Genomic DNA, 26,915 nt, shown 5'->3' with positions numbered 1-26,915 from the left:
CTTTCCTTTAGTTCTTTGAGTCAGTCAGGATGTACGCACTGACATTGTACAACAGAAATGGATCCAAATTTTGGGGGCATGATGTTGGTCTGACTGAATCCTACATGCATAACATCAGTTGGAGTTTTATTAGGGCAATAGCACCGTGTAGGAACCTCTAGATTCAGTGATGCAGCTCAGTGCCATTTGAAAACTGCATTGATTTATCTTTGTTTTACAGCAAGTGACCACGGGGTGGCCACAAAGTGTTAATAGCACCAAATATACATCCTGAAGATAACATCTATGGAGGTGTACAGTACATGTCTACACAATGCCAAAGCCCTTAGGTACCTTCTGGTTTATATGCACCTATTTGAACCGGATGCCTCTAGTGGTAAAGGAGCACTCCCGGATATTCTGAGCAGTTTTAATGCAATCTGGTTGTAGCCTGCCATGACATATGCACTTAAACATTTCCAGCTGTTTTGTCCCCCAAAATGTATTGGCTTCATATAGATATTGAAACATGCTCACTGTAGCATTGATAGCTCCTGCATAGTCAGAACAACTGTAAGTACAGGACAAACACACCAGGTAATAACAGCTTTTAAGGTTTGCATTCTGTATTTGTTTGCAACATACAGGAAATCTCAGCAAGTGAAACATCTCTTAACACCAACAGAATAAAATACAATTTTTTGTTTGCTTGTTTTTGATTTGATTTGTGCAAGGCTTTTTTTTTTTGTTTGTTTGTTTTTCTTTTTTCATATTTACATTACCCACCCAGTAGACTGTGCAAAACCAACCCACTTTTACAGTATAAACTCTTCCTCTTCCACAGTGGACATCACTGCTTCAGTGTTCTTTTATGCTGATTTTTTCATGTACAACTATAGCAATCAAAACAACATGCTAAAACTAGAAAAAGGAAAAAAAAACCAAAACATATATTTGTGCTCATGCTGCATCAAGTGCATCCAGCTCTGCTGGATAAAAATTCAAAACGTCTATCCTCCAAAAACTCCATTCCATGGGACCAAATGGATTTGAGCCGATTTTCCTCAGCATTTAGGTGGCAGTGGAAGTGGGTTTGGGTTCCTTGTGTATTTCTGAGGGTAGGCAGAGCAATCTATTCACAAGATAAAAATATTATATAGCAACTGTTCTTTCTCCTATCCATTTCTTTAAAAAATCATGATATACAGATATGAGGCTACTGTGTTAACTGACGTTTTCTCATTAGTAAATGAAGAAAAAAACAGTGTAAATTACCAATGGTTTAGGAACTAAACCAACTGTAAGACTGTTCTAGAAATCTGTTTTAAGGCAGTGAGACAGCACCATAAGAAATGTTCCTTCTTTCACTGAAAAGGCTCAAACAAATGAAGCCCTAAGAAGCCTTTAATCAGTGTTGGTTAATAATTGGTATAAAACTGTTGTTAAGGAGTGGGCAGGTGGTTAAAAAAGACCTTTGTGGTAAAAACAACTTTATAAAATCTGTGACTTGTATACTAAAAACTTGATGGAGCGCATCACCGTGACCATGGCAGTTAGAATTAAATTGGCACTTATCCAGCATATCACAGTCATGTTTTCTGGTGATTGCACAATACTGTTTGTGCTTTCTGAGTTACTATCATCATCTCTGACTCATTTTGGAATGGGCAGTAGCGTACAACACAAACACCACTGCAGTCCTGTGACCAGCACCATGTGGCACAACAGAGGTTAGAAGAGAATTAGAAGACTGCATTGTTCATGCAGTGCCTCAGGGTAAACTAAAGGAAAAAAAAGAAAAAAAAAAAAAGAACCAACAAGAAAAACCCAAGTTGCACTGTAAACTTGTACAGAGAAACAGAGACGCAGAGAGAGAGGCAGAGAAAGAGAGAAAGAGAAAGAGGAAAATAAAAAAAATTCCAGTTTGGCTAACACGTGTGCAATCTGCTTAGATGCCCTTGATCTAGGGCATTTTCCAGTTGACAAATGGAGTCTCACTTGGCTCCGTAGGTATCAAAATGCCTTGAAATTAAACTAATTCAAGCTTTCCACTTCAATTTTTCTTCCTGACTTTGCAGAGTTAGGTCTCCTGCCTACCTACAACACACCATTCTCATTCAGGGACCTCGGCGTGCTGCTTTAATACTGGCAGTGGTCTAGTGGAAACAGATTTTACCATAATCCTCCACCAAGGTTTGTCCCTTTCAGAGAGTCGATTCAAGGGATGAATCCAAAATGTCGTCGTGGTGGCTGGTGCTATCACTGTCACAGCTTTGTGCGCTCGAATAGTTGGCTGCCTCTTGAAGCCTCATTAGCATATTCATCTGAAAGAAGAAAGAAATGTTCACATAATCTTGTCTCATTTAATGCTGCAGTGGCCGTGTTAAAATTTAATTAAGCTGCCTTGCTGTACGAGGTGTGCTGGTATCTAGCTGAGGGGACCATACAAAAGGATTTCGGAAAGGGCAGGGTGTCAGCGGCTCCTCCTGGCACCCTTTTCGCTACCTTCTGGTCTTTAAATAGCAGTGTGCGTTTAAAGGTCCAGAGAGCCAGAGGGATATAATGGAGCTGCCTGATAACTCTCTTTCATTCAGGGGTGAGAACGGCTGCAGCTGCACCACTAGCAAGGGAAGGAAGCCATATCACAGCTGGACATCTGGGCCCATATTTGGAGACAGTCAAGCTTCCAGATCATTTTTGGATGGTGTAGATTCACCATATTGAAAATGCAACTGAAAACATAATCACACTAACATATACCCTCTGCAGGAGAGAGACAGGGAGGGAGGGAGCGCAGGGTGGACCGGGGCCAGCTACTTCCAGAAAGGGTCCCATCTGCTGCTGAGGGGCTGACTGCAGCAGGGGAGCAGCAAAAGACCCTCCTTCCTGAGAGAGGGCGAGCCCTCACAGAATTAATTTGGGCATTATTAGGACTTGAAGCCCATCTGAAAAAAGACATCAAAAAGCAGCATTAAGTCCCAGAAAATTACTTGGATGCTTGATGCCTAACTGCATATAACCATCAGGATTTTATTTGTAAAACATCCACTTCTGCCAGCATACTCAGGGCTGCAAGCACTGTTGATATTGTGAACACAATTTTGTTGTTTTTAAAGGAACAAATGATCTGTCTTTAGAAAAAGAAAACAAAAAACAGACAAAGAAACAAACAAAAAACCAAAACAGACAATGAAATACCAAAGAGGCAAAGATATCCTTGTGTGTGTGTGTGCATTAAGCTCCTTTTCCTTGTTTGCTCACGAATCCTTACATCTCTATGGTTTCACCCCACACAGTTTGCAAAGCTTTCTCCTGGAATTGAAGAGTGTTTAATCAGGAAGCTTTTGCTGGAGGTTTATAAGTATCCATGCCTGAGCGTACTGGATACATGCAGTGGGTGTGTAACACAGCCTACTTGTGAAATGCCCTATTTCCTCAAGCATAGTCTTTGGATATGCTTGTGCTCCCCACATGCCAGTGTCTTTCTCCCGGTGAGCTCCACCTCAAGCCCTACATTCACAAGTTTCAGGCTTCTGATAACTAGTCGGATACAGGAAGCTGTAAGCAACTGATCACAGTGTGCAGGGAGCAAGCGTGGCTGGACACTGAACTCTGCCTGCCCAAGTATTTTCACCTTAGTGGAAGGGGAGGCATATTTGCTGGAAGCCTGGAAAATAAAATCTCTGGCAGCCTGAATCACAAGGTCAGTTACCCCAAGGCTTATGTTCTGGAAGACAAGAGGTCAGATGACTTGATTTCCCACATTTCCTTGGGGTTCAAGGTCTCGGTATGAGTACCAAACACTTCAAGTAGGCTGAGAAGTCGTTGCTTTAGCACTGATAAGAGTTAAAAACATTTTCCTCTAAAAGATTCCCTTTTTCAAAGGGCTACCTGTATTCCAGAGGTTCAATTCTCTAAAATAGTATTATGAATTATGATAAAGACTGTCTATAGAGAAAGTACTATACAGAAACAGCAGTTCAATATATGCAATTTAATATTCCATTATCAGAGGAGGCAATAGTAAACCCAAACATCTGGGATCATATTTAAATAAAACAATACATGGCACTTAGGGAAATAAACCTCTTATCTTTTAATGCCACTATACTTGCATTCCTTTACATTAAGACTGCTATATAGTCATCAGTTATCTTGAAATGTTCTGGGGAATGGGAGGATAGCAGTCTAATTTGCATTTCCACTAAATTCTCTCTGACAGCAAAGTTAGATAATGTGAGTTTCTCAGTGCTTCACTTATAGAATGTAGAAGACAAACAGTCCAACCTGGAAAGGTGGTTTCAGAATAAGCTGATTAATCAGATTGCTTAAGAATGGTATCCAAACATTATAAAGATTTCTGGGCAGATGCAAAATGCATATTATTTAGGGACATATTAATGTGATGGTGATACTTGCCCTCTTGCTAGATTTTCCTATTATTTTCATTATTTCTTATAAACTGTGGTAGGATTCATTCTAAAAGCACACTTTGGAACAGGTACACAGTACATTTTTTACTGTACAGTGTAGAATTTAACATGTGACAGTGAAGTACATACTGAAAAACATTTTTCCCAAAGTTTAAATCTTACCAAGGGATCCCCCTCTGTATCAGTCTGTGGGGCATGTTTTGAGGTTGTTCCTTCTTTTGCTGATGCATAGCCTTCATAACCAACATCTTCTGGTCTTAACTGAAGTAATGATGGCCAGTCATGTTGCAGAGTTGCAGAGCTCCACGGATAGGTATCAGCTACCCACTTGGAGGGATCCTCCCAGGGTGCCCTCTTACCGTACATCTGTAGTGTGGATAAAGCACAGGTAAGTATCCTACAGAGCTTCCAGTACCAGTTGTAATAGCAGACAAAAGTCATCAAACACACCTAAACCATTTTAGTAAACGTTTTGTTTTCAAACATGCTCAGCACTCAGATACGATAAGACATTCAAAAGACCTCATCTCCATTAGTGCTCCTTCAATACCCAGAGTGGCTGCAAGTTGAAAAGCACTCCATAACTAGTGATACTTGTAGGCAACAGTGGGAGTTACAAGTTTTTGACACAACGAGCAATGAGACCTTTTGGTAACTTGCTTAAGGCGTATCAGTGAAATTAACTCAGACCTATCTAAAGCATTCAAGTTAATTGGATTTTGTTTGAAGTGAATTAGGAAGTGCCAGAACTGATTGTTCTCTTCTCCTGACAAAACAGGATGCAGAAGCAGACATCTGTCCGCACCTTGAGATCTTTCATGAGGTTAATAGAAGAAATTCACAAAGGATAGATTTTCCCTACCATAAAGCATGAAAAGGCTTATGCATCTGGAAGGACAGGAGGAATAAAAAATAAGAATAGTTTGTTTAGGAGGCCCAGCAGCTTCCTCACTAAGATGTGCTCTCCCCGCAGTGCTGCTCAGAAGCAACATGTTAACTGAGAGACCGTTGGTTGCTGCTTCACAGATTTCCTTTAGCTGTGTTACGTGTGACAATGTGATAGTGACAATGACACATGTGGCTTGGGAGCCCGCCACCAGAGCTTTCCATGATTTCTCCCAGCTCAAACAGCTTCACACAGTCCAGGAATGAGTGTAACATTGGCAGAGGCGTTGAGATGGGCTGTACTCTTAATGGGAGTAAAACAGCGAAGGATTCTAGTGCTAAAGCCAGACAGATGAGTTGTGCTTATCATTATAACACCTGCTCCCAGGCACTTGCTGAATCCAGAGCTTCAGTTTAGGCAGCCAAGTTCCCTATATTGTGTACAGAGATACTCAGATGCCTTCTGCCCTACACAGAGGCTTGGCTGCTTAGCAGGTATCTGCTTAAATAAGCCAAGTGGAAATATTTCTCATGGAAGTAGCAAGCTAACTCCTGACTGTAGGCAGCATTTCCCCTCATCTGAGACGAACAGTAACTAAATCCTTTCTGGAACCTGGGGCAAGGTTTGTAAACTCCGTGTCTGGCAAGTGAGTTTACAAAGTGCCATGCTAGAAAGTCAGTTTCTACCCTTCTCTGGTACCAGGAACATTTAACTATATCATAAAAAAGATTTCTGTTTATTATTAATGATGCTATTCTATGGAAGGCATCCAAAGCATATAAAAATTGTAATGGTTCACAAAACAACATATTTTCTTCTGTCTGCTGCCATCTTCTGCTCCAGAATTGAAGTTTTCATTTAAGTACCTACCCTGTATGCTTGGAAAAATATGAACATGAAGAATATCACCGCATTTTTATAGCTGATCTAAACAAGGGCTGTTAATCTCACTGTGGCTGTTTTATCAGATGTTTGGCAGTTTTTTGCACAAGGCATAAACACACTGTAATTCCCAGAGAGGTAAGCAGTTGTAGAAAAGTGTGAGATACTCAACAGGCAAGATTCAAAACCTCCATCGTCAGTATGTCACTATGTCAGTACAAGGCCATAAAGAAGCTGCAGCTGCTTACACAGTTCTTTGACTATTCCAAAACAATCCCCTTTGCACTGTGCAGTAATTTTTTTCACTGTTACGAGTGGCAAAAATATAGCTTTTCCACAGTGCATCTTTTCAGAGGGCATAGAGTTGCACTACATGAAAGGAAAGGAAACAGGGAAAAGCCAAAAAAAAAAAAAGAAAAGAAAAAAAGTCTGGATTAATTTCAAGATTTATGTTTACTCGAAAGATGTGCAATGGTCCTAAATCTTAACCTATATGGGGCAGCTTATAGTCCTTTATATGGTGAAACTAGTTGTAGCCCTCCTTCTATTAAAATTGCTATTAAACTTTACTAGTTCAGTAGCAATCATTGGAGACTGTTAAGAGAGTAGAACTGGTGTTAATGCCTGGAGAAGAAAGGATGGAGGGAATGGTGAACTAATAGCATTGATATCCACAATGAGAATTACAGTCAGGAGAAAACCTTTGCCCATACAGAGGAAGAACAAAGGAGAGATCAAAACCAGAGGAAATATAAATGAAAGTGCAAGATGCAAGGGTAAAAAGGGACAGACGCTCATGTTCAGCGGGACCAAGGAGTAATCAATCTCAGTCTGGCTGGATATGTGTTCACAAGCTTTTCTTCATATGCCTACATGCATACTCGTGTACATAGTCTGGGGAGGATCAGGCAGACCAATGCTCTTTTCTTACACCAGGGTAAGGGCTATTAACTCTCCCATGTAGAGGCTGGTTGAGACTGCCTTATACAGGGAGGCAATCTGAGCTTTATTAAGCATTGCTATGAATTCTGTTTAAACAGAGAAAAAAGAACCTTCCACCTGTCAAAGAGGTGAAACCCTCTTCATAAAATATTAGATATGCTACTGCTGGAACAGGAAAAGCAAAATTTTATACATCAGGTTATGAGCAAGTCAAAAGGAGCCCAACACTGATTTCTATAATCCCACCACAGATTTCTTCTTGTAAATCCAACAGCATTCAGAATTGAATGCATTGGTTAAAAGTAACTTGGAGAAAGCCTATGAAACTAAGAAAAAAAAATGCAGGGAAGCAAATGACATACCTGAAGCCCTTCTCTCACTGCTTCCAGAAGATATGGCACCAAGGAGTAGTTCCAGAGGTCTGTGAACCACACTCTGGAGCCATCAACATCCATAGGACAAGGGAGGAAAAGGCGGGGACCTGAGAAGTCAAATTGTGTATTGAAAAAGTAGAACTAGGGAGCATACTGAAAATAATCCTCACAGAAAAGTAACACTGGAGTAAACAAACATAGAGAATACTAATACAGGGCTAAAGTATGGGACCTATCGGTAACCTGCTATTAAAAATGAAATAATGTCACTTTATCCAATTCTAAGGCCTGATGAACACTTAAAAGTTTTAATGGCAAAGTTATGTACAAAGATGATTTCTTGCTAACATTCCACCAGAAGACCTCAGGTACATATATATCTCCCACCTGCTAGTTTGCTAAATGAAGATAATTTACTCGAAAGCGTTTAGCAACCAACGCATAAATAACAAGAAATACATACTGTCTTTCCATTTTCATTTCAACCTTGCTGGCAACACAAACCAGTCAAATTCCCCACACTTATGCTGTATTTACCACTGAGAGATGAGAACTTTTAAAAAGAGAATTCAACCTTCAACCTTTAGATCTTTAAAATGGTTAGTCTACATCTTTATTTCAAACCACTCCACCAGGACTCACCAATGGTTACATCTGAAGAACTGTGTGTTTCTAGGAAGCTGTTGAGATGATGCCATGTTTTTGGGATCCAGTCAATGATTTTGATGAGCTCATTATTGCGTATGTTCTTTTCTATTTCAGTCTCAATCAGCTTCCTTCTCAGATATCTGCCCAAGAAGCCTTTAACAGGCTCTGTGTGATTAGCACATAGCACCCACCTGTGTAGAAAGGATAAATGTCAAGTAGCAATGAATAGCAAGTATGTAATTTCCTCTTAAACATACAGATGATGATAATGTCATAAACTTCTAAGTCTCGTGAGCCAGCACATACAAAACTGCTCTGGTAAACCATGTTATTCACTGTTACACTTCCCATCAGGAATTCAAGGCATTGCTGAAAACAAATGGAATGCAAGAATGCCATTAAATTCATCATCTTGATAGAGATGCTGGAAAGTATCTTATCCCAAACACCATATTGAGACCTATCAGTACAGAAGAGCCACAGAAGCTAAAACAATTTGCTGTGATGAGACACAAGATCAATGTTTGTTGAAGAACTGGTCTGAGAAGCAGGGAGCTTGAAAGTTCTGTGCAAACACGGCCAGAGTAAAAACAGAGTGAATGTACCTGAAATTGTGATGCAGCTCCAGATTTGGTGAAGAAGAAACTCCCTGGTTCATAGTTCCAATAATATAAGGACTGGAAAGAGAAGTAGTATGTTTTGTTGAGGGAGAATCCTTTCAGATATTCAGAGAGTATTCTTTATTCTTAGCTGCACTAGGCTAATTTTGAAGAAAATGTGGATATGTTGAAGTCTTAGATTTAAAATATTTCTGTAGTACTTTTTTTTTAAAATGTAGTAACTTTTTTTTTTAATGCTTATTCTTGCATGATTTCCCTCTCTGCACATTTGTAGTTTACTAGCACTCATCTGTAATAAAGAAATAAATGAGGCAACCCTATGCTCATGTACCTCATTATTTTGTAGTAAGCTTAGAGTTTTAATTTCAGAAGGCAGTGAATCTCATGAGTAGGACATAGCATGCAGTGATTTTATGAAGAGAAATCCCTATGATGGTGCTTTTACAATAGAAATAGCCAATGTATTTGACCAGCAGAAGTCCCAGAAAACATTATTTTTTTATTCTTTCTTGGCAATAAAGGACAGTCATCAAGCTTCACACTTCTGCAGTACTACAGCTCACAAGAAGACTGTCCACCAGGTATAGAGCTACTTCTGCATGGATTCATGGGTTCACACATGTCCCACATTCTACTATTATAAAGTACATTTCTTTTTACTCTCTCATAAATTATCCTCAGGGTACTAATGAGCTTGTGTGATCTGACAGGGCAAAAGGGATAAGACCCTAATTCAGTCAAGGATTTAAGTACATTCTTAAATTCAGTGACACATTTACATCTCGCTGAGATAAACGTACGTCATATATATAAAGCAGGCACATAAGTACTTGGCTGAAGAGGGTCAAAATTATTGAAGTGGTTAAATTAAAAGACCCACATAGGGTCATAGCCTAAGGGAGTCTAATTTTTCCCGGAGATATTTTATTTTGCAAAGTAACAAACAGCTTTTACTGTTTTAATTGCAAAATGTGTGTGAAAATTGCAAAATGTGTGGGAGAAAAGAGCTTCTACCTACCATTTATTATATTTACAATTGAGGAAACCATTGAAGATGTCACTTAGCGAACTGATGTGGTGGAGATTATCCAGAATTATGACCACAGGGAGGTCAGCACCATTGTTGTCAGCACTGCATTGTTCGGCTAGGTTAGCTAGGTATTGTCGCAGATCCTTCAGCAGGATTAATGAAAATCAGAAAAAAAAATATTAACCCAATTAGACCATAGATGCAATTTCAGGGGAAAAGATTTTCAGAAAGATAAAGAGGCTGCTACAGAGTTTCACCACTGTGGACAGTTCAGCTGGATGAGCACATGCAGGAAGACCTGCTTCTTAGACAGGACAACATTGAAGCCACATGCTAAGATGAACAAAGGCACTAAACTCAAGGCAAGTGACTGAAGCATACACATTCCTATTTGGTGGACACAGTCCTTAGAAACCTGCTGGCAAAATATCTTATCTCCACTGGAAAACAGGTTGCAATGAAATATCTTATACATTTCTATGAATGCTACATTTCTATGCATATATATATAAACAAAACAAAAAGAAACAAACAAAAAAGCAACCCAGCTCCAAACTGTTACACAACCTAGGCATATTGAACTGCTTCCCCAGGTATCTCCTTTTACTATTCTCACTGAAAATCTGTTCAACCTCTTGGGGATACTCTATCACACCTCATAATAAAGTTCCTTGTGTAAATATTTTTTTGTCAGCTATCTGTTTAGCTGCCATTTATTGCTGGAGTAAAAGCAAGCTTTCTATAATCAAAACCTTTCATATTTTCCCCGACACTTTGTTGCCCTTGAGGGTCTGGGCTAATCAAGTTTCACAGCTGTATCCCTAGAGGTATCTAATTTTGTCAGTGTTAGGAATGTTCAATATTACCGGCAAAGTTCCTATTGCCAGTTCACTTCCTGGATCAGGGATAGCAGATTTTTTTTTCTCTTTAAGAAGAATATGCAACCTTTTTCTTATTTCAAGAAAGACTTTTGTTTGGCTTTTTATGCTCAGGTGTCTTTAGGGAGCATCATGGTTTTCTTCCAAGAAAAAGTACCATCTGTATTATTCAAGCACACTTGGCATTTTACAATGATGTTTTTTCTTTTTTACTACAAACTCTATGTAAATTGTGTTAGAAACAAAGGAAAAGGAGAAAAAAACAGCCAACCAAAACTAAAACAAAACAAACAAACAAAAAAACCCACAAACGAACAACAACAAAAAAAAACCACCACATACAACAAGCAATTTTCCATCAACTCAGAAGTTTGCTCTTTCATGGGACAATATCTGTTATGAATGTATATATGGTACAGCAATAAAACATGAACACATTCACTGCCAAAGTAAAAGGCAACACAAATCCTCTGCATTAAGACAGAGAAAAGTGATGTCTTTACTGGAATGGTCCTCTCACCCCTTTGAGATCTGTGTATGCTTCCTTCTTATGCTATGCTAACATTCATTATTTTCTGTGCAAATCAGAAAGCTCTGGGCAAAACTTTTCATTTCCTTTCCTAGGGTACCAAGTTAGGTATACTATATTTATATAGGTATACAAGTTGAGTATACTATACTCAGTTTAGGATAGCAAGTGATTAGTATAACCTGGGTAGTCATATTAGAAGCTTGATAATCTGAGCTGTGTAAATCACTCTGAATGTGACATGATACATTAAGTCATTTTAATGTGGTCAGCTGCCTGACCAATTCATGTCAGAAACCATGGCAGCAGTCATATTTATGTAGTGTTTATTAAGAAGCAGCACCCAAGAGAGTAGTTCAAAATCCTCATTCTCAAACCTTCACTAACAATAAACTGCTATTACCACTACAGAAAAGGAAGTTAGACCAGCTTTTCTATATATCCAACCCTTCTGACAAAGGAATTACAGACACTCTAAGAACTGAAGTTACATAGATGTGTGACTCTGCATATATCCTTAAGATGAATTTCCTCAAATAAGGAAAAGTTCTGACTCCCTTCGCAGTGGTTTGTTTACAACAGAATGATCTGGTCTCTAGTATTCCCTGGAACTGGAGACTGAATCCTTGTAGAAAAAGATACTAACCAAGCAATACAACAATATGCCAATTAATAGGGTCTACTCTATATTCTCACTGAAAACAATATGAAGGCAATAGGATATCATTTCAATTGTAACTTACCTTGCTTGACTTGTGATCTACGTTAAAAGTTGCAATTGCATCCTCAGTTTTTTTCCTGCCAGACTTAGTTATAACATATTCAGCCAGCCTATTAGCTAAATAGGTCTTTCCTGTGCCACTGGGTCCCGAAAGAATAATTCTGCGATGCTCCATCAGTAAATTAAAGTAACGCTGGGTAATTGGCTTAGGAATTAATGTGTCAAACACAAAACTGTCCAAACTGTTTTCTTCCACTCCTGGAGCAAAAGAAAAGAAAAATGGCTTGTCTTCATCCTTGCTAAGGTAAGTACAGGTTTGGCCCAGCACCTGATGATGTTGGTGCCATGCTCTAAAGCAAGGTGAGATACATCTTCCTAAATCAAACTCCTATCAAGGGTTTCATTACTGTGGAAATGCTTACACCCTTCCATAGGGCCAAAATATTAAGTAGTGTCAATGTCAGTGTGACTAGAAAGGTGGGAGAAAGGAAATCAGGGTAAATGTGAAAAGAAGGCTCAGCGAGGCAAAGGTGTGTGTTTCAGACACTGTAGGCAGCCAAGATAAAAAAAGAAAAAAAAGGTCAATGTGACAGCCACAAGGGTTGTTGTTTGTCACAACAATATATGGACAGTTCTTCTGAAGGCCCCCCTCCAACAGCAGATCCCTACAGCTTTTTAAGTGGCTCAAATTTCTCCTGCGGTACTGGGTAATGCATAAACATTTTGATCATAATCTCTTTTTTGTTTGTGTTTTTGGCTACTGTTTAGAAATTTGTATTTTGCTGTTATTTGGCAGTCAGAAAATGAAAGGGATATTATTGGATTTGCCTCAAAATGCCCCACTTCGTTAGATATTGTACAATATCATACAGAGAGTTTGTGTGATAAATGCATCTTTGAACTGGAGACAAAATACAGAAAGGTCAGGACTTAGGAAAAGAAAAAAGTATCGGGGATTTCAGTGAAAGACTGTACAGTGTCTGCAAAAATATTCTTAGGGTTTTACCTTTCAGGTTCACAGTGATGATGTTATTATCTCCAACCAGATATCCACAAGGCAGCAGTTCAGGCACTTCTAGGCTATGGGCTCTAATTACATCCCCTATAGAATAGCTAGCAATGCAGTCAGAGCTTAAACCCAGGCTAGTAGCTGGGTCCACTCGGAAAATATATTCCTGAAATTATATTAAAACATAAGATATAAACATAGATTAGATAGGTGGTTATCGAATGAAAGCAGTTTGAAAAATATTTTGGTACAGGTGAGTTCATTTGGCAAGGAGATTCTTGCAGTTATATTCAATAGAGAACTGACTATGATGATGAAAAAAACACAGCAACATTAATAATAAAGGTTAATACTGGTACTAGCTATATGTTTTAAAAAAAAAAAGACTTAAGCCAAAATATAAAGGATTTTTCTTAAGTGAGAAAGACTATTGAATTAATACTTGAGCTATTTTTTCAATGCCTTACCTTAAAGAGACGCCTGATTACACCATCTAAAACGTCCCATTTTGTTTTTCCACTGACTCCGATTGATCCTATCAGATATGCATGTGTTTTTTGATCCTACAAAGAGAGATTTTGCAAACTGGACTAAAAATGGAGGCAATTTGTTTGCTATAAAGATTCACTGTTTTTCCAGAAAAGAAAAATAATATTTGGAATGTGATATTACAGGTTTGTTAATTGTCTCTGTGCCTGAAATATGTATAGATGATATTACTTTGGTATATCTTTATACAGAAGGAAATACAGTATCTTAATCTTCTCTAAAATTGGATCTGTATTTATAGAGAGCTGAATGTAAATTAAAGTTGCATAGTATTAGGAACATTTCTGCAACACAGAACATGAAAACACAACAATATAATTCCAAATTAATTACCTAGCAGCATATTCATAGTTGCAGACTAAGAGGCCAAAGGCATAAATCTAATTTATAGCTACTTTAAAATGGAGTTAGCAAGTTCCAGAACATCTTACTATGAATTAAACAGAGAATTGGTAGTGTCTGAGCCACCACAAAGGCAATAGGAGGCCATATGACATTAGTCTATGGAGAGTGTGTAACTGTACTGAGCATGGATGACAAAGGAAAGAGCTGCTGTCTTTCCAATATTTACTCAGTTCCTGAAAATACTGAAAAGAGCTTAGTTACTGTAATGCAAGATTTGTCAGAGCAGTAATACTGTGACTAGACCTTTGGATAATGAACTTACCTTGGCTCGGCTATAGCCCTTGTTTATAGTAACTAAAATTTTCACACTGTGGCCTTCTTTGTGGAGTGCTCCATCTGTGACATCATCTAACAAAATATCTGCAATAAAAGAAGGGACAAGATCAACCTGACAAATCACATAGTTATGCTTACCTCATCAGTTCAACACTTGCTCCAAAGGTTGTTTGGTTAAAAGGAAATGTTGACATCACAACAACTTGCAATCATTTTCACCTGTATTAATTCCTATTTTTCCTCTTCTCTTGGAAATGAAAACAATTTATAATTTGTCATTTTTCTAGAAGCAATATTATGGGATTTAATCATGTAGAAATGAATTGGGAAACCAGAAAGAAATGAATACTTGCATTACAATTTTGCCTTTGCTTTCTTTCTTGGAATTTGTTCAAAATAAACATACACCCACAAAGTAATGTTGTTTAAAACCTAAATTGAGTTTATACCTTTGGGCACTCATTGTGCCCTTTAGAATGCTGTCTGAAGAAAAACAACAAATCCTTGCACCAATATGTTTGCTGCTACAGTAAAATAGCATTTTAATTTCTTTCCAGCTGATTTCTTTACCTTCTGTACACATGGTATGGACAAAGTGTTTTTTTTTTTTTTTTTCCCTGCAGTACAGGTTTACAAAGAGAATCCATTAGAAAATCACACTGCATTCCTCCAGAATATGTGACCCTGTATTCAGCCATTTCTCTAAGAAAAGCTTTTCGTTTTCTTGGAGGTAAAGAGCAATGCTGATCTGTATTGTGCCTCTGTTTCTAGCTCCCCTATCTGCTCACTAATTCCTAAAATGAGAATTATGGACGTATTTCTTACTGAAGACTGAGCCTGCAGCTTTATTGCAGGGGATAAAACTGCTGCCTCTAGAAGTTCTCTCAGCAATTTTACTGTTAGACATTTAAACTAACTAGTAAATTAGGAGAGAATATGGATTTGCATTTTCTTCAAAGGTCAGCACAGTAATCCACTACCCTAAATCCTGCTCATTCTTATTGTGGTGACTGAAGAAATGCATTGACTTCATGTCATAGTTTGCACAAGGTTAGATATCATCCCAATTAAAGAATGTGCCAGTGAGATTTAGTCACGGAAGTACTTGCTCAAAGCCAAAACAAAAAAGGCTTATCAGTATGAGTTCAATGAATGTATTATATATACATCCTTATAAAATTTTTGACAATCTACCACCAGACCTATAAAGTAGAGATCTAGAAAGCAGATTCTGTTGGATTGCTTATTTATTGTTTATTTATTTTTAATGGATCAGATGAAGAAGCATTTTTGTTGTGAGCTTAAACAAATCAAATCTATGCCTGTTTTGTTCCCAGAAGCCAGTTCTTCTGTGCCATCAACACTAAATGTTTCACTTCACTTGTTTTGCATTTTGTCATATATGACAAACCTTAAGAGTTTCCATAATGTCACAGTTCATCTGAGAGCAATTTACAATATCTCTGATCCTCCTCTGAAACGTTTCCAAATGACCCTCAGGTAGCCTTTCAAATGCAGTTTTCTGTAAGTCTATAGGAATGAGGCACCAAAAATTTCCCTCTACTACTGAGAGCTCTCTCTCACTGACACAAGGGGCTGAGAAGAAATGTCCAAGGGGGTCTAATTTCAGGGGAGTGCCAATTGTTTTAACTACCTCTTGCTCGGCCCCATCCCTAGCTATGTTATGGTGGCCCCAGAGGAGCTTTTGTTAGAGCTCTGGCAAACTTTTCATCAAACGCTACTGAGAAACTCCTGTACTGGTTCTTGTTTGCTGTTTTTTCACCTATCTGGAGGAGCTGGTCATACCTCTGGGAAGCAATGAATAGCTTTGGTCATTTCCAGTTCACACTGGTCTCCCACTAAGTGCCATGGCATTTGTAGTGTGATGAGAAAAAGCCTGTGTTATCTCTCTCAGGTTAGTTCCCAGCATGTTTAATCTCTTCATATCTCAGGGACTTTTGATTGATAGTACTTCAGCTGCCTCAGAAACCCCACAGGACTTGGTATGAAGCTGTCACCCTTCCAAGTTCTCTGGCACAGCAGCAAAATGATACTCACGATGATCAAAAAGTCTGGATTCATAATCAAATGAAATCCTCCACTCCTCATTAGGCACCCTTATTTCTTTAATTTCTTATAACCAAAAGTAATTACTTCGCATGCTAGAAAAACATTTTGAACCGATAACACAGAAAATTATACAAAGCTTATATTATGTTTATTCCTATATCTACACAGAGTTAGAGTCAAGAGACAAAGTGCTAATAGCTGTTATTCATGAAAGAGTTTCTATGATTACCATTTAAAAAAATCTACTCTGCTTATTTATTTATTTATTTTAATGTGTGCACACGTGTGAGCAGGGGCAATAGGTAAATGTTTTCTCCCAGTTTTTGTGACACTCTGTTGTATACCACAGTCCAAGTTGAGTTCATCCATTCTAAAAGTTAAAACTGGTTAAAAATAATAATAATAAAAAATGGTTGGGATGTAAATAAACACATACTGATTTTCATATAAAATTTGATATTAGCCAGAAGAAATATTCAAATACCCATGTAATCAATGACTGGCAAGATAATATAACTAACTGCCAACCCAAATTACAGTCAGGCAGTTTGGCACGTTCTCAGCTGTAGTCCTGCCTAGACTCTTTCTACAATTATTACCCACATTTTTACTGCTTCCAGAGACTGCATTATACTTTCTGTGGAGTCTACGCTAATGAGCGCTGCTCTGCTTCTGCTGTGCTCCTGGTTCTAATGTTAGAGACAGCACTTCTGTTTCTTGGCTACGTTATCAAAACAAGTGTAGAAGGCTTATTATCATAAACTCTATGACATGGAAAATAATCAAATGTTAATGTTCAGGATGTGGATCGCAGTTCTGCTTGCTTTCTCTCATTCACAGAAGACAATGAGAGTGCTTAATAAAGCAGGCGGGTTTGGTTCCTGTCATGAATGGTGATTTGGTCCGACATAGGCTAACTAGATATACTACGTAAAAAGAGTGTAAAGGATAAAGCTAACTGAGAACACTCTCTGCTTCAGCTGCAAATACGAAAAGAAGTTAAGGGAGCTAACTGAATAATAAAAATACAAAAAAAAAAGGAAATAAAGAAGGAAAATTTCATGTACTATGTTCATTTGTCCCATATGGACAAGAGAATATATATATATATATATAGTTGTCATATACTGCAACAAATACTACTCTTTTCAAATCACTTGTAAAACAGATGATAAAATAGTATTGTAAACTAGGTAGGTAGAGAGTATCACTGCTAGGAACTGAGCAAACAGAATGAACAGTCTGCTGTTAGCATTCAGAGCCTTCTAAAAGTTAAATTTTCAGAAATGTCTGCCAAGATCATTCTTCATCTCGATTAGTGAATATGTATCTAATGTTCACGAGTGATATGAGGCGTATTAATTTTCAGGCATGCCTCTGGTACATGGCCCCTTAAAAGGATGAAAACTAATAAATTCTTACTAATTGCTGAGGCATGCATGTGCTCAAATTATGTTTACCTGATGTTACAGATTCTGTGATGTTTAAATTGTTCAGAGAAAGTCCTAGTGACTGCCGTGATGAAGAAGATGATGTGCTGCTTGAAGATTCTGATGACGGCCGAGCAGGCTTTCCAGTATTTCCAGTCTCTGCCTTTAAACGATCATTTTCAGCTTTCAGTATCTCTATTTCATTCTGTATTCATAAGAAATCAACATAAAAGCACAGGAGGTTACTCTTTCAGAAAACCACTGGCAGTGCTTATCCTGGTGCCTGCTGTTCACCTGCAGGAGATAAGTGGTTTAGCAGTTTCATGGCAGCAGGCAGTACTGTATCAGAAGTAAAAACCCAGAGAGTGAAAGCTGGATTGCCTTCATTTCTGAAATGAAGGGAAAAAACCCTAAGACCTTGTTCTAGCTTTTGCCTTGAGACAGTTCCTAAACACCACAATCTTCAGTTTTCTGTGCTTCTAATACTGTTGACCACAGTACAAGTGTGATGAGAAATTCCTCAGCTATCCCCAGTTTTAGAAGTTATTTTTAATCACCAAAAATCTTAGGTCAGTTAAAGTTGTTAAAATATTAGATATGTCAGTGTTCCTAAGGTCATAGAAATTATTATTGCCATTGAAGGCAAAATTTAAGCAACAACTTCACAGAGGAGAAAAAAATAATAATATAAAATAGAAATTCATATTTTAATAGTTTCATAACCCTCCTTAGTATCAGATAAGACTTTCTGATCATTCAAACATGAGATTGTTCATGTAATGGCCAGCAAACCCCCTTTGATGAAAACATACAGTGACAGATGAATCAGCACAACTAGGAAATTTTTTTAGCTAAATCCTCAGTGGTGCCAAGTGATTACTGGATGTACAATAATAAAATGAAAACAGCCTGGGAACAGCCTGGTACTAGCTAGATCTAGTTTTCAGTTGCTTCACGAAGTGTAGCACAAAGCAACTGCTTATTCTTGCAGACCGTTTTGCACATCACATTTAATTCCACATTCATTAACATTCTGCTAAAAGTCCTATTCTTTTATGAAGGCTGTTTGGCCGGCCCATTGTAGAAGTAAATCATAAGGGATGGCATCACACACACAAAAAATGCAACTGCTACAAAAAGATTAGATCATATAGGCAAAAGTGAGAAGAAGGTGAAAGGGAAGGGCCAAACAAGCAAATATTGACAGAAAAAAAGAGGTTAAAGCCCCAGTTTAGCCTTGGGTTCACATCAGGAACTACAATGAAATGTGGTTTGTAATCTCAATCTACTCTGCACTGTATGCTGCTTAATTACACAATTCTTAACAATATTCCATTCAGCTGTGCTTTAGATTTTTAAGATGCTTTGAATACACACAGTATTCTTTTTTCTTTCTTACCAATCCAACTTTTTCCCCTTCCCAGTCCCCATCAGTTCTCCAAAACATCACCAAGTCTGTCATATCCAAGGTGGATTTGTCTTTTGGGGAACACTTGAGAAGAAGTGATGATTACCAGCGACAGCATCTGAGGTAGTCGCTTCTGCTCAGCTTTGGTGAAATTCAAACTTTGGAGGCATGTGAGCAAACTAGAGCAAACCTCTCTGGGGATTTCACTTGGTTTAGGTCCTTGTAGCCTGATTTAAGACTGTAGAGCACAGATCTGCTGAAGGATTTATGTCACACTCTGTGTGGATGTTGTGGATACTTTTGGGCACCCTCCGTGACACTAGATAATTTTATGTGGGCAACAGAGCTGAGTCCCATAAAGCTCCATGATCCAGAGAAGAACACTGACATTCTTTCTATATTTTTTCAGCCTTGTGTAGGGGAAAATCTTCTGACAACAAAAAATGTCAGTGATGCTGGATACAATCATTTAATTAAATTTCATATAGTTTGCTTCTGCAAGCCATGAGTAGGTTAGGAATTAGACACGATGAGAGGGTATGCACATATTTCCCCCATGGCTGAAGCATTAAAGTTCTGTAGAAATTTGCTTGTCTGTCATGTAGATTTCCCCAGCTATAGGGTTTAGATAACAAATATCATCCGGGCACGGATAATACCTTCTTCCATCACTCCTAAACATTTTAGTTATTAATATAAATGCTAAGACTATTATTATCATTCTAATAGTGAACACTTATCATACCCATCTGTTGGAACTATTGTCCAACTGTATTAGAGCAGTTTATTTTGTATCAACATTTTTTGGTACCCAAAACAAAACAAAGAAAATACACCAAGCATTCCTTTGGTATGCACCCCTGTGATCACTTAAACTACTGCACTGACCTGCATGCGGTTCATGGCTTCCCGAATCTGATCCAGATGATGTGCAGAGCTGAGGGCTTCAAGACGAATGTCCGTTAATTTTAGCTCTTTCTCCCTCAGCTCACTCTTTAGCTGAAGAATAATTTCAGCCTCTGCCTCTGTGCACTCACAGATCCTAAGGAGGAGCAGGAAACAGGCAAGAGATTAAAGGAAGGTTCTCCCCCCAAAGCAGTGTCATTACTAAATATCAAAGTACAGAAAATGCTTGCTGCTGGTGAAACCTGAGCGTGAAGAGAGAATCCTATCAAAGAAACATGAAAAGGCTCAAATTGCAAATTAAAAAAAAATAAAAATAAATAAAAATAAAAAAGAGGAAAAGAAACACCTCTCCAGATGAAATGATCAGCCTGGTTTATACCTCTTTAGTTTATTGGATAGTTCACTATGGTGAAAAAAAGCTGTTAAAAATTTTTCAGACGTCTTTCTTTGACTGCGCATCACCCATGGGTTATAACTTGATTTTATATCTGCATTGTTGCTTTGGTGTAAAGGTTATGATTTTCCTAAGTAGCAATAGTAAGAACTGAAGTATGCAGTACAGATCATTAGGCAATAACAATATTCTCTGTTTTGAACAGTACACAAAGAGACAGACCTTGACATCATGATCTAGAAGATTTTATCTGTACTGATTTTGATTTGTCTTTTTGCCTATGGTTTGCCATTTGGAAATATATGGTGTCTGAAATAACAGGATTTTTTCATAGTTTTTTTTTTTTTTCACTGAAAGATAGGATTAAAAGCAATCTCCATATGATTATTTTTGTAAGCATTAATTTTAAGGGAAGAAACCATTTTATTCTGAGAAAAGATAAAAACATGACTGGCCTAGGCATCCAGCCTGTCCAGTTCCTATTTCAGACTGTTTTGGCTCTATGTGTCTATCAGACCTAAATCTGTTGCATAATAGAACCAATAGAAAATAAAACACTGAATTTTGAATACATTGTTATACTGTGCAATATTTTCAGCCAATTCACTAAATGTTACGTATTCTTTATTACTGTCACTGTAAATAGTTAATATTTGCAGAACAATTTAAATATAAAAAACATTTTATAACAATAAGTATTATTATTGTGATTATTACTACTAATATACAAACAAGAAACAGAGCTCAAATTTAATTGCCAGAATGCATGCAAATGCATTTTGGGAAAGAAAATGCAGCACTCTTCAGGTCAGCAGTTGAGTATACAATTCCATGCCCCACACTCAATTTTACCGGGATCTATGCTTGTAGATCACATGGCCGTTTTGCCTTTTCTTTGGTGGCCAGCCTAGAGAGGACCTGCATACACACGTATTGGACAGATGCAATTGGAAGAAAGTAAAGGTAATGTTTTAGAATATGAGACTCAGGGAAAGAAAAAATATATAAAGAAACTGTAAGCAAGGGGAAGCTGATGAGTTCATGGCAAATGAAAATATGGCAAATTGAAGAAGAAAAATAATATTATTCACAACATGTACAAATATTTTAAATGTGAGTAAAAATGAATAAAGGCATTTACTAGGATTTTATTTTCCAAGTATTATGGTACAATTCTTGGTTTGAAGTGCCCATAACTACACTAACAAAGTAAGAAAGGAAAATTTCTTTACATGCATATTTTAGCTCATATAGCAACTTGGACATCTGGGAAGTCATGTATCTATTTGTTGGCTATTTTTTTTTTCCCCGCTGCATTTTGAGGGTGAAAAGGAATGAAAATATAACTTGACAAGCCAGCTTCATAGAAGATAAAAATGAAGCAGAAAGCCTGGGTCTGGTTGTAGAAGAAGCAGGAAGATGCTGAGTAGACTGCTAACACAAGCAGAATGGAAGCAGAAAGTATGAATAAAATTTTCTTTTGCAAACTCTGGAGCTTGTCAACACTCAGCTCCTACTACTGTGAAATTCAACAGGAAGTTCAGATTTCATCAAAAGGAAGAAAACCAAAAAGATAAGGTTGCATTCCTGAGCAGTCACAGAAAGAAGCTCAGAATCCTGATCTGACTTCAGACAATGACTCAGGGTAGTACGAAAGAAATAATTTTATTCTTTCTACCTTGTGACAGTCTCGGGATTCAGAAATAATTAGGTTATTTTGGGTAAAGGGAGCTAAGCCATGATATTTAAACAGAGGTTGCTGTCAATTACAAAAACTCTTGAAAGAAACAGAATTTTAAATGATGCAATAGAAAACAGTCTTTCAAAGAAAGTAATGTTATCAGTATAACAGACAAATAAATTAATCTAAATAAATACAACTTATGTGATCTCCCCATGGAAGAGAAGGAACCTATGTTTTACTATGTAGAAAGGTCACAATAAAAAAAAAGGGGGGGGGGAGGGTATAATAAGATCAGAAAGTTTTGTGTTCAGAAACGTTATAGAGGAAGAACTAGAAGTCTATGAACTGTGTGGAGATTAGGAAGTCCAGACTCAGAGACAACAATGGGAAGGCCTTGGGATAAAAGACTAGACGTAGTATTGCCCTTGATAAATTCAAGGGACCTGCACACCTAGAGAGCAAATCAAAGAGACAGAGAAAAAAGCAGGGTTGGAGGAAAGAAAACAGTTTAAGGTTATGAAAGCAGTTCTGTGATTCATTAATAGACAATGTTGTTGATGAACAGTGTTCTGTTTAACTTCAGCCACTTTCTATCAAGTCTTTTACTAGTGATTTTAAAGTTGATAACAAACGAGATTCGAGGGTGCCAAACATGTAGAAATCCTCCCCCCACAACATACATATACCTGAAATCATAAAGGTTTCCTATAAAAGACACAATAAAACTAGACAGCTAGATGAGATACTCCTTAGTAGGTTGCACAGAATGTGTAGAAAGAAAAAACTTACTGTGGAGCAGTTCCTTTTGTGGGAGTATTTGCTGTCAAATTCCTAAACCTAGTAATAAAAATCCTTCGAGTCTATCAAAAACTGATCATTAAAGGCACCTACATAACACAGGGAAATTCTGCTTGAAACCTCAGCAATTAGTCACTACAATAGAATTCCCTGGGTACTTTAAGGAAGAATAGTCGTGCTCTGATTATTCTCAGTCAGGACAAGAAAAGGAAGGCTGGCACCAGTAGTATGCATTTGAGAGTGCATTCAAAGAGTCTGATTTCCCCACACTGGAAAAAGTTAGTTTATACAAATGAAAAAAAAAAAATGTGGAAGAATATGAATGAGGACTGAGAAATCTATAAGAATGTATTAGAAAGAAAAAAAAATCCACAAACTACAAACAAGCAAAAAAACAAGTAAAGATGATTTCATAAAGACAAAATGAGACAGCTTTTGATTGATGACTTGTTCTCAGCCTTGACACAGTAAAGATGTTGATTTGAATAAAAATAAAAAATAAAATAACATCCTGCAAAGAATTCCAAGCTGTAAAAGAAGAGGAAAAAGTTTTTTAAAAAAGTTAGGAGTTATGAAATAGAGAAAGTAATAATGAAAGGATGAACATTTTGTAAAAATCCAAAGCTAGCAGGAAAATAACATCGTTTAGCATGTCGGGGAGAAAGGCAACTGCAGTATTTGGCCTTTACTAAATGGATATGATCAAGTTGTTAATGGTGCAGGAAGAGCACAACATGAGCTTTTGGATATTCATTTGTACAGAAATTTGTACCACTAGATAATTTTTGATAAAGGCTGTGAAAGGAAGGAAAATCCTAAGAAAACGCTGTCGGTGTCTAAATGGAGTGAAACTTGCAAGAAACCTAGCAAATGAATGAAGCAAGGGAGTAAAAGATCTCAGCTGTTGGCAATGGTTTCTGATTTGCAACACATTTGAGGAGGCCTGTCTCACAGTCCATCCCATTTGGGAAGAATCATTTACTAAGAGAGAGAAACTTACGCAGATGCTGACTGTGATGGTTTCATTGATGTTGCCCCACACTCTCCTGAGCTGTGGGGCAATTTGGGTGATGAAGGAAGGGAGGAATCTGTCAGCTCTTCTATGTCAGAATGTGAGGAAGGAGGCTTGGTGGACTTCTTCTTTCCAAAGGCCTGTTTGAAAGAGCTCCTTAGCTGGAAAACAAACATAGAGCAAGATAATTTTCCTTGTCTCGGCAATTTGCATGCAGGTCATGTTTCGAAGAGTTAGTTTGCAGATGCCATCCTAGCCACTGCCTGAGGTCAGTATACAGAAGCAAGGTATTAACATATGCAACACAGTATCTCTAAAAACATGATACAGTGTTTTGTTTTCATTTATTAATCCAGCACAGCGCAAACGTAAGTCTATGGAAAAGGTGCAGGAATGAGTGGTGCAGCTATGGCAGAGGGGTGCTCATTTAAAGCCATTAAGCCCCAGTGGAATCCCATTCCCATGGCATTCCCTTCCAGGGCTGGCTTTAAATAACCACTTCACATCTAGAGCAGGCAGAACCTGCTCCTTCTAAATGCTGAAATGAAAAGACAAGTCCAATTTACTGGGTTTGCCAATTAACTTTCCTGTTAAAAATTTGAATGATCAAACTATTTCAATGCTACGATTTGGATCACAAGCGAGAGGGCTTAAGCTGGGACATGAGGCTTGCTTTGCTGTACTACTGAAAAGAATGTTAGCTGAAAGGTATCTACTCTTCGCTGCAGTTTCCTTTAGAGTAGTAAGATCTTTGAATGTGAAAGCATTGCTTTTTCTCTCTAGAAGCTCTTACCAGTATCGAAAAGGGACAGAATAGCCAAAGAGCCATTTACTTCAGGAGCCAAGATGACATCAGTTTTGTTTGCAGTGAGTTTTAACTAGCCCATTCTTTGATACCTTTGTCTAAATACAGAAGTTAGTCATCTTTAGGGAAAATGTGTTGTTTAATTTATTTATTTTCAGAAAGGTGTTCTGATTTAAAATTGAGTAGAACTCAATGACAAACCTCTATAAAAATGAGGTACTCAAACGTGTTATGTTCATGATATAATTGGAGAGTGGGGAGTGTGACCACTGATCAGAGAAACATTGTTTAAATATTTTCCAGATCATGATATCTAACAAGAAAGAAATGGATTTTGGCTACACTCCCCCTTTCTATAGTCTAAACTTTAAGATTAAAATGAATAGAGGCAAACTGAGAAGACATACAAGATAATCTGTTTTAAGAAGGTATAAAAGCCTACTGCCAAAATAAATAGCAATCATGCCAAGATAGGGTTCTTTATAGATGCATGCCAAATTTTCCATGGTACATATTCACCTCACTTCCTCTAGAGTTCACCTTGCAGAAACATGAAAGAGTGTGGAATTACAAATCAAGGGAATGAAGGCTGATAAGTATTTTAAAACAAATGTTTATGCAGGTAATATTAAAAAAAAAAAAAAACAAACATATTTTCTTCTTTATTTAATGTAAGTATTTGATTAAACCCTTAGAACTATGTGGTATTTGTGTGTTCCAGTTGAGAACCATCTTACTTTCTTTAAACACCATGCTAATTTTACATGAGAATTCTTAACAGATTTCAACTCCCTTCAAAGCTGGGTAAAGTATTTGACTAAAGCTTTTTAGTCACTCCTGCTGAATTAAAATTAAACAGGTTTTCAGTGTGGCCCAGAGATATTCTGGGTCATAACAGCTATTTTAAGGCCATTTGCACTTCTTATTTTTATTTTAAATTATCCTGATTTATGCAAAAAATTCCCCACTGTTATTCAACAATTTTTAGTTTGCTGGTAGTGTCACAGTATGGGTACAAGTGAATTGCTTTGCATCTGTCTGGCCCCACACAAATATTGTAGATGAAATGGGCCATTATGCTACTCACACGCTAGGAAATGACATAATAGCTAAAAGACAGGTTAAAACCTGCTGAGCACTTACCCAGTTTTTCTTTTTCTTCTTCTTGGAGTCAGCATCATTACCACTGCCAATGCTTGAGTGGCTCGTCGCACTGTTGATGCTGGAAACACTCTCTGAAGAATGTTGCCGTCTTATACGTAAATCTAAAGAAAACAAAATACATTGAAAGCTATCTGTCTAGGTGACAGCCTCTGCTTCAGTATAATAATCATTTTTTATATTTATACAGCATCCCACTCTTCAAATGGAGTCTAAATGCACATAAATGGCATTGATTCTTATTGTGGCTTGGATCCAAGATATTGCAGCCCATGAGAAACCACATGGGAGTCAATGGGAATATACACAAAACACTTATGTGCTCCTCTGGACTGGGAGGCATGAAAGCAGTGATCCCACACAGCAATCTATGCAGGCATAACCTCATAGCAAAGTAGCTTCTGTTACAGACAGATTAGTTGAGTTATTACCATCACATGTTTGTTTTCCCTGAGGAGTATAGGCACTATGTGACTTGTAGCAGGGTTTATCAGCATTCAGATGCTACTTTCTAATATACCATGATGGAAATAAGCAGGCAAGAGTTCATTAAAAACACATGAAACAAAATAAGAAGTGGAGAATATTAAAAAGATTGGTGAGGCTTTTGAGTTTCAATTTCTTAAAAGCCTCTAATAACTATAAGTTAATCACTGGAAAATATTCTTGCAAAACATATCCACTATATTCCAAGGAAAACTACTTTTTAAGCTATTTTCTACTTCCTAGAAGTTAGCTTTGCTATACTTAAGTCATGCAGTGAAATGACCTCAGGGCGAGCATCTAATTTAAATAATGACCTCTTTAAAGAAAGATCAATGGCACTTTCAGAAATGAAGGCTGTTATTTCTTTTTTTCTTCAAGTAATTCCTTTGCTATTGCTTATCAACAGACATTTCTGAAATATATATTTATCATATAACGTTTGCTAAACTGCAATGAAACATTAATTCAGAATCTGGAATTTTAAATGTCTGCTTCCTGTACTGATTTGGCACCTTGTGAAGTGAATAAACTGTAATTAGTCTGTCTCTTAATGATTACAGCAACTTTCCAACCTACATCTTACACTGGATTTCTAAGGTA

The 26,915-nt window shown here is 37.5% G+C and overlaps 1 protein-coding gene across 14 annotated transcripts in view; it reads right to left on the bottom strand.

Annotated features, from left to right (window-relative positions):
- Window positions 1-587: 587 nt before the first annotated feature.
- The window catches only part of NAV3 (neuron navigator 3), a 411,556-nt gene continuing 385,228 nt past the window's right edge, over window positions 588-26,915 (bottom strand). For 11 of the 14 annotated variants that reach the window (XM_048047448.2, XM_048047439.2, XM_066993373.1 and 8 more), the window contains 15 exons: window positions 25,812-25,933; window positions 25,188-25,208; window positions 23,852-24,024; window positions 19,958-20,111; window positions 17,692-17,866; window positions 14,148-14,245; window positions 13,399-13,494; window positions 12,929-13,097; window positions 11,945-12,180; window positions 9,783-9,937; window positions 8,750-8,821; window positions 8,139-8,335; window positions 7,485-7,603; window positions 4,575-4,778; window positions 588-2,303 (listed from right to left, as the gene is read on the bottom strand). In XM_048047448.2, coding sequence (XP_047903405.1) covers window positions 2,184-2,303; window positions 4,575-4,778; window positions 7,485-7,603; window positions 8,139-8,335; window positions 8,750-8,821; window positions 9,783-9,937; window positions 11,945-12,180; window positions 12,929-13,097; window positions 13,399-13,494; window positions 14,148-14,245; window positions 17,692-17,866; window positions 19,958-20,111; window positions 23,852-24,024; window positions 25,188-25,208; window positions 25,812-25,933 — 2,111 coding nt within the window. In that variant the 3' untranslated portion in view covers window positions 588-2,183. The remainder of the gene's footprint in view (window positions 2,304-4,574; window positions 4,779-7,484; window positions 7,604-8,138; window positions 8,336-8,749; window positions 8,822-9,782; window positions 9,938-11,944; window positions 12,181-12,928; window positions 13,098-13,398; window positions 13,495-14,147; window positions 14,246-17,691; window positions 17,867-19,957; window positions 20,112-23,851; window positions 24,025-25,187; window positions 25,209-25,811; window positions 25,934-26,915) is intronic. The other 3 variants (XM_048047441.2, XM_048047444.2, XM_048047455.2) reach the window with 1 other exon arrangement.

Source organism: Anser cygnoides, chromosome 1 (genome assembly GCF_040182565.1).
Source record: "Anser cygnoides isolate HZ-2024a breed goose chromosome 1, Taihu_goose_T2T_genome, whole genome shotgun sequence".
NCBI lineage: Eukaryota > Metazoa > Chordata > Aves > Anseriformes > Anatidae > Anser > Anser cygnoides.
Note: the sequence above shows the minus strand (reverse complement) of the source record. Positions and strands in the feature narration are given on the sequence as shown.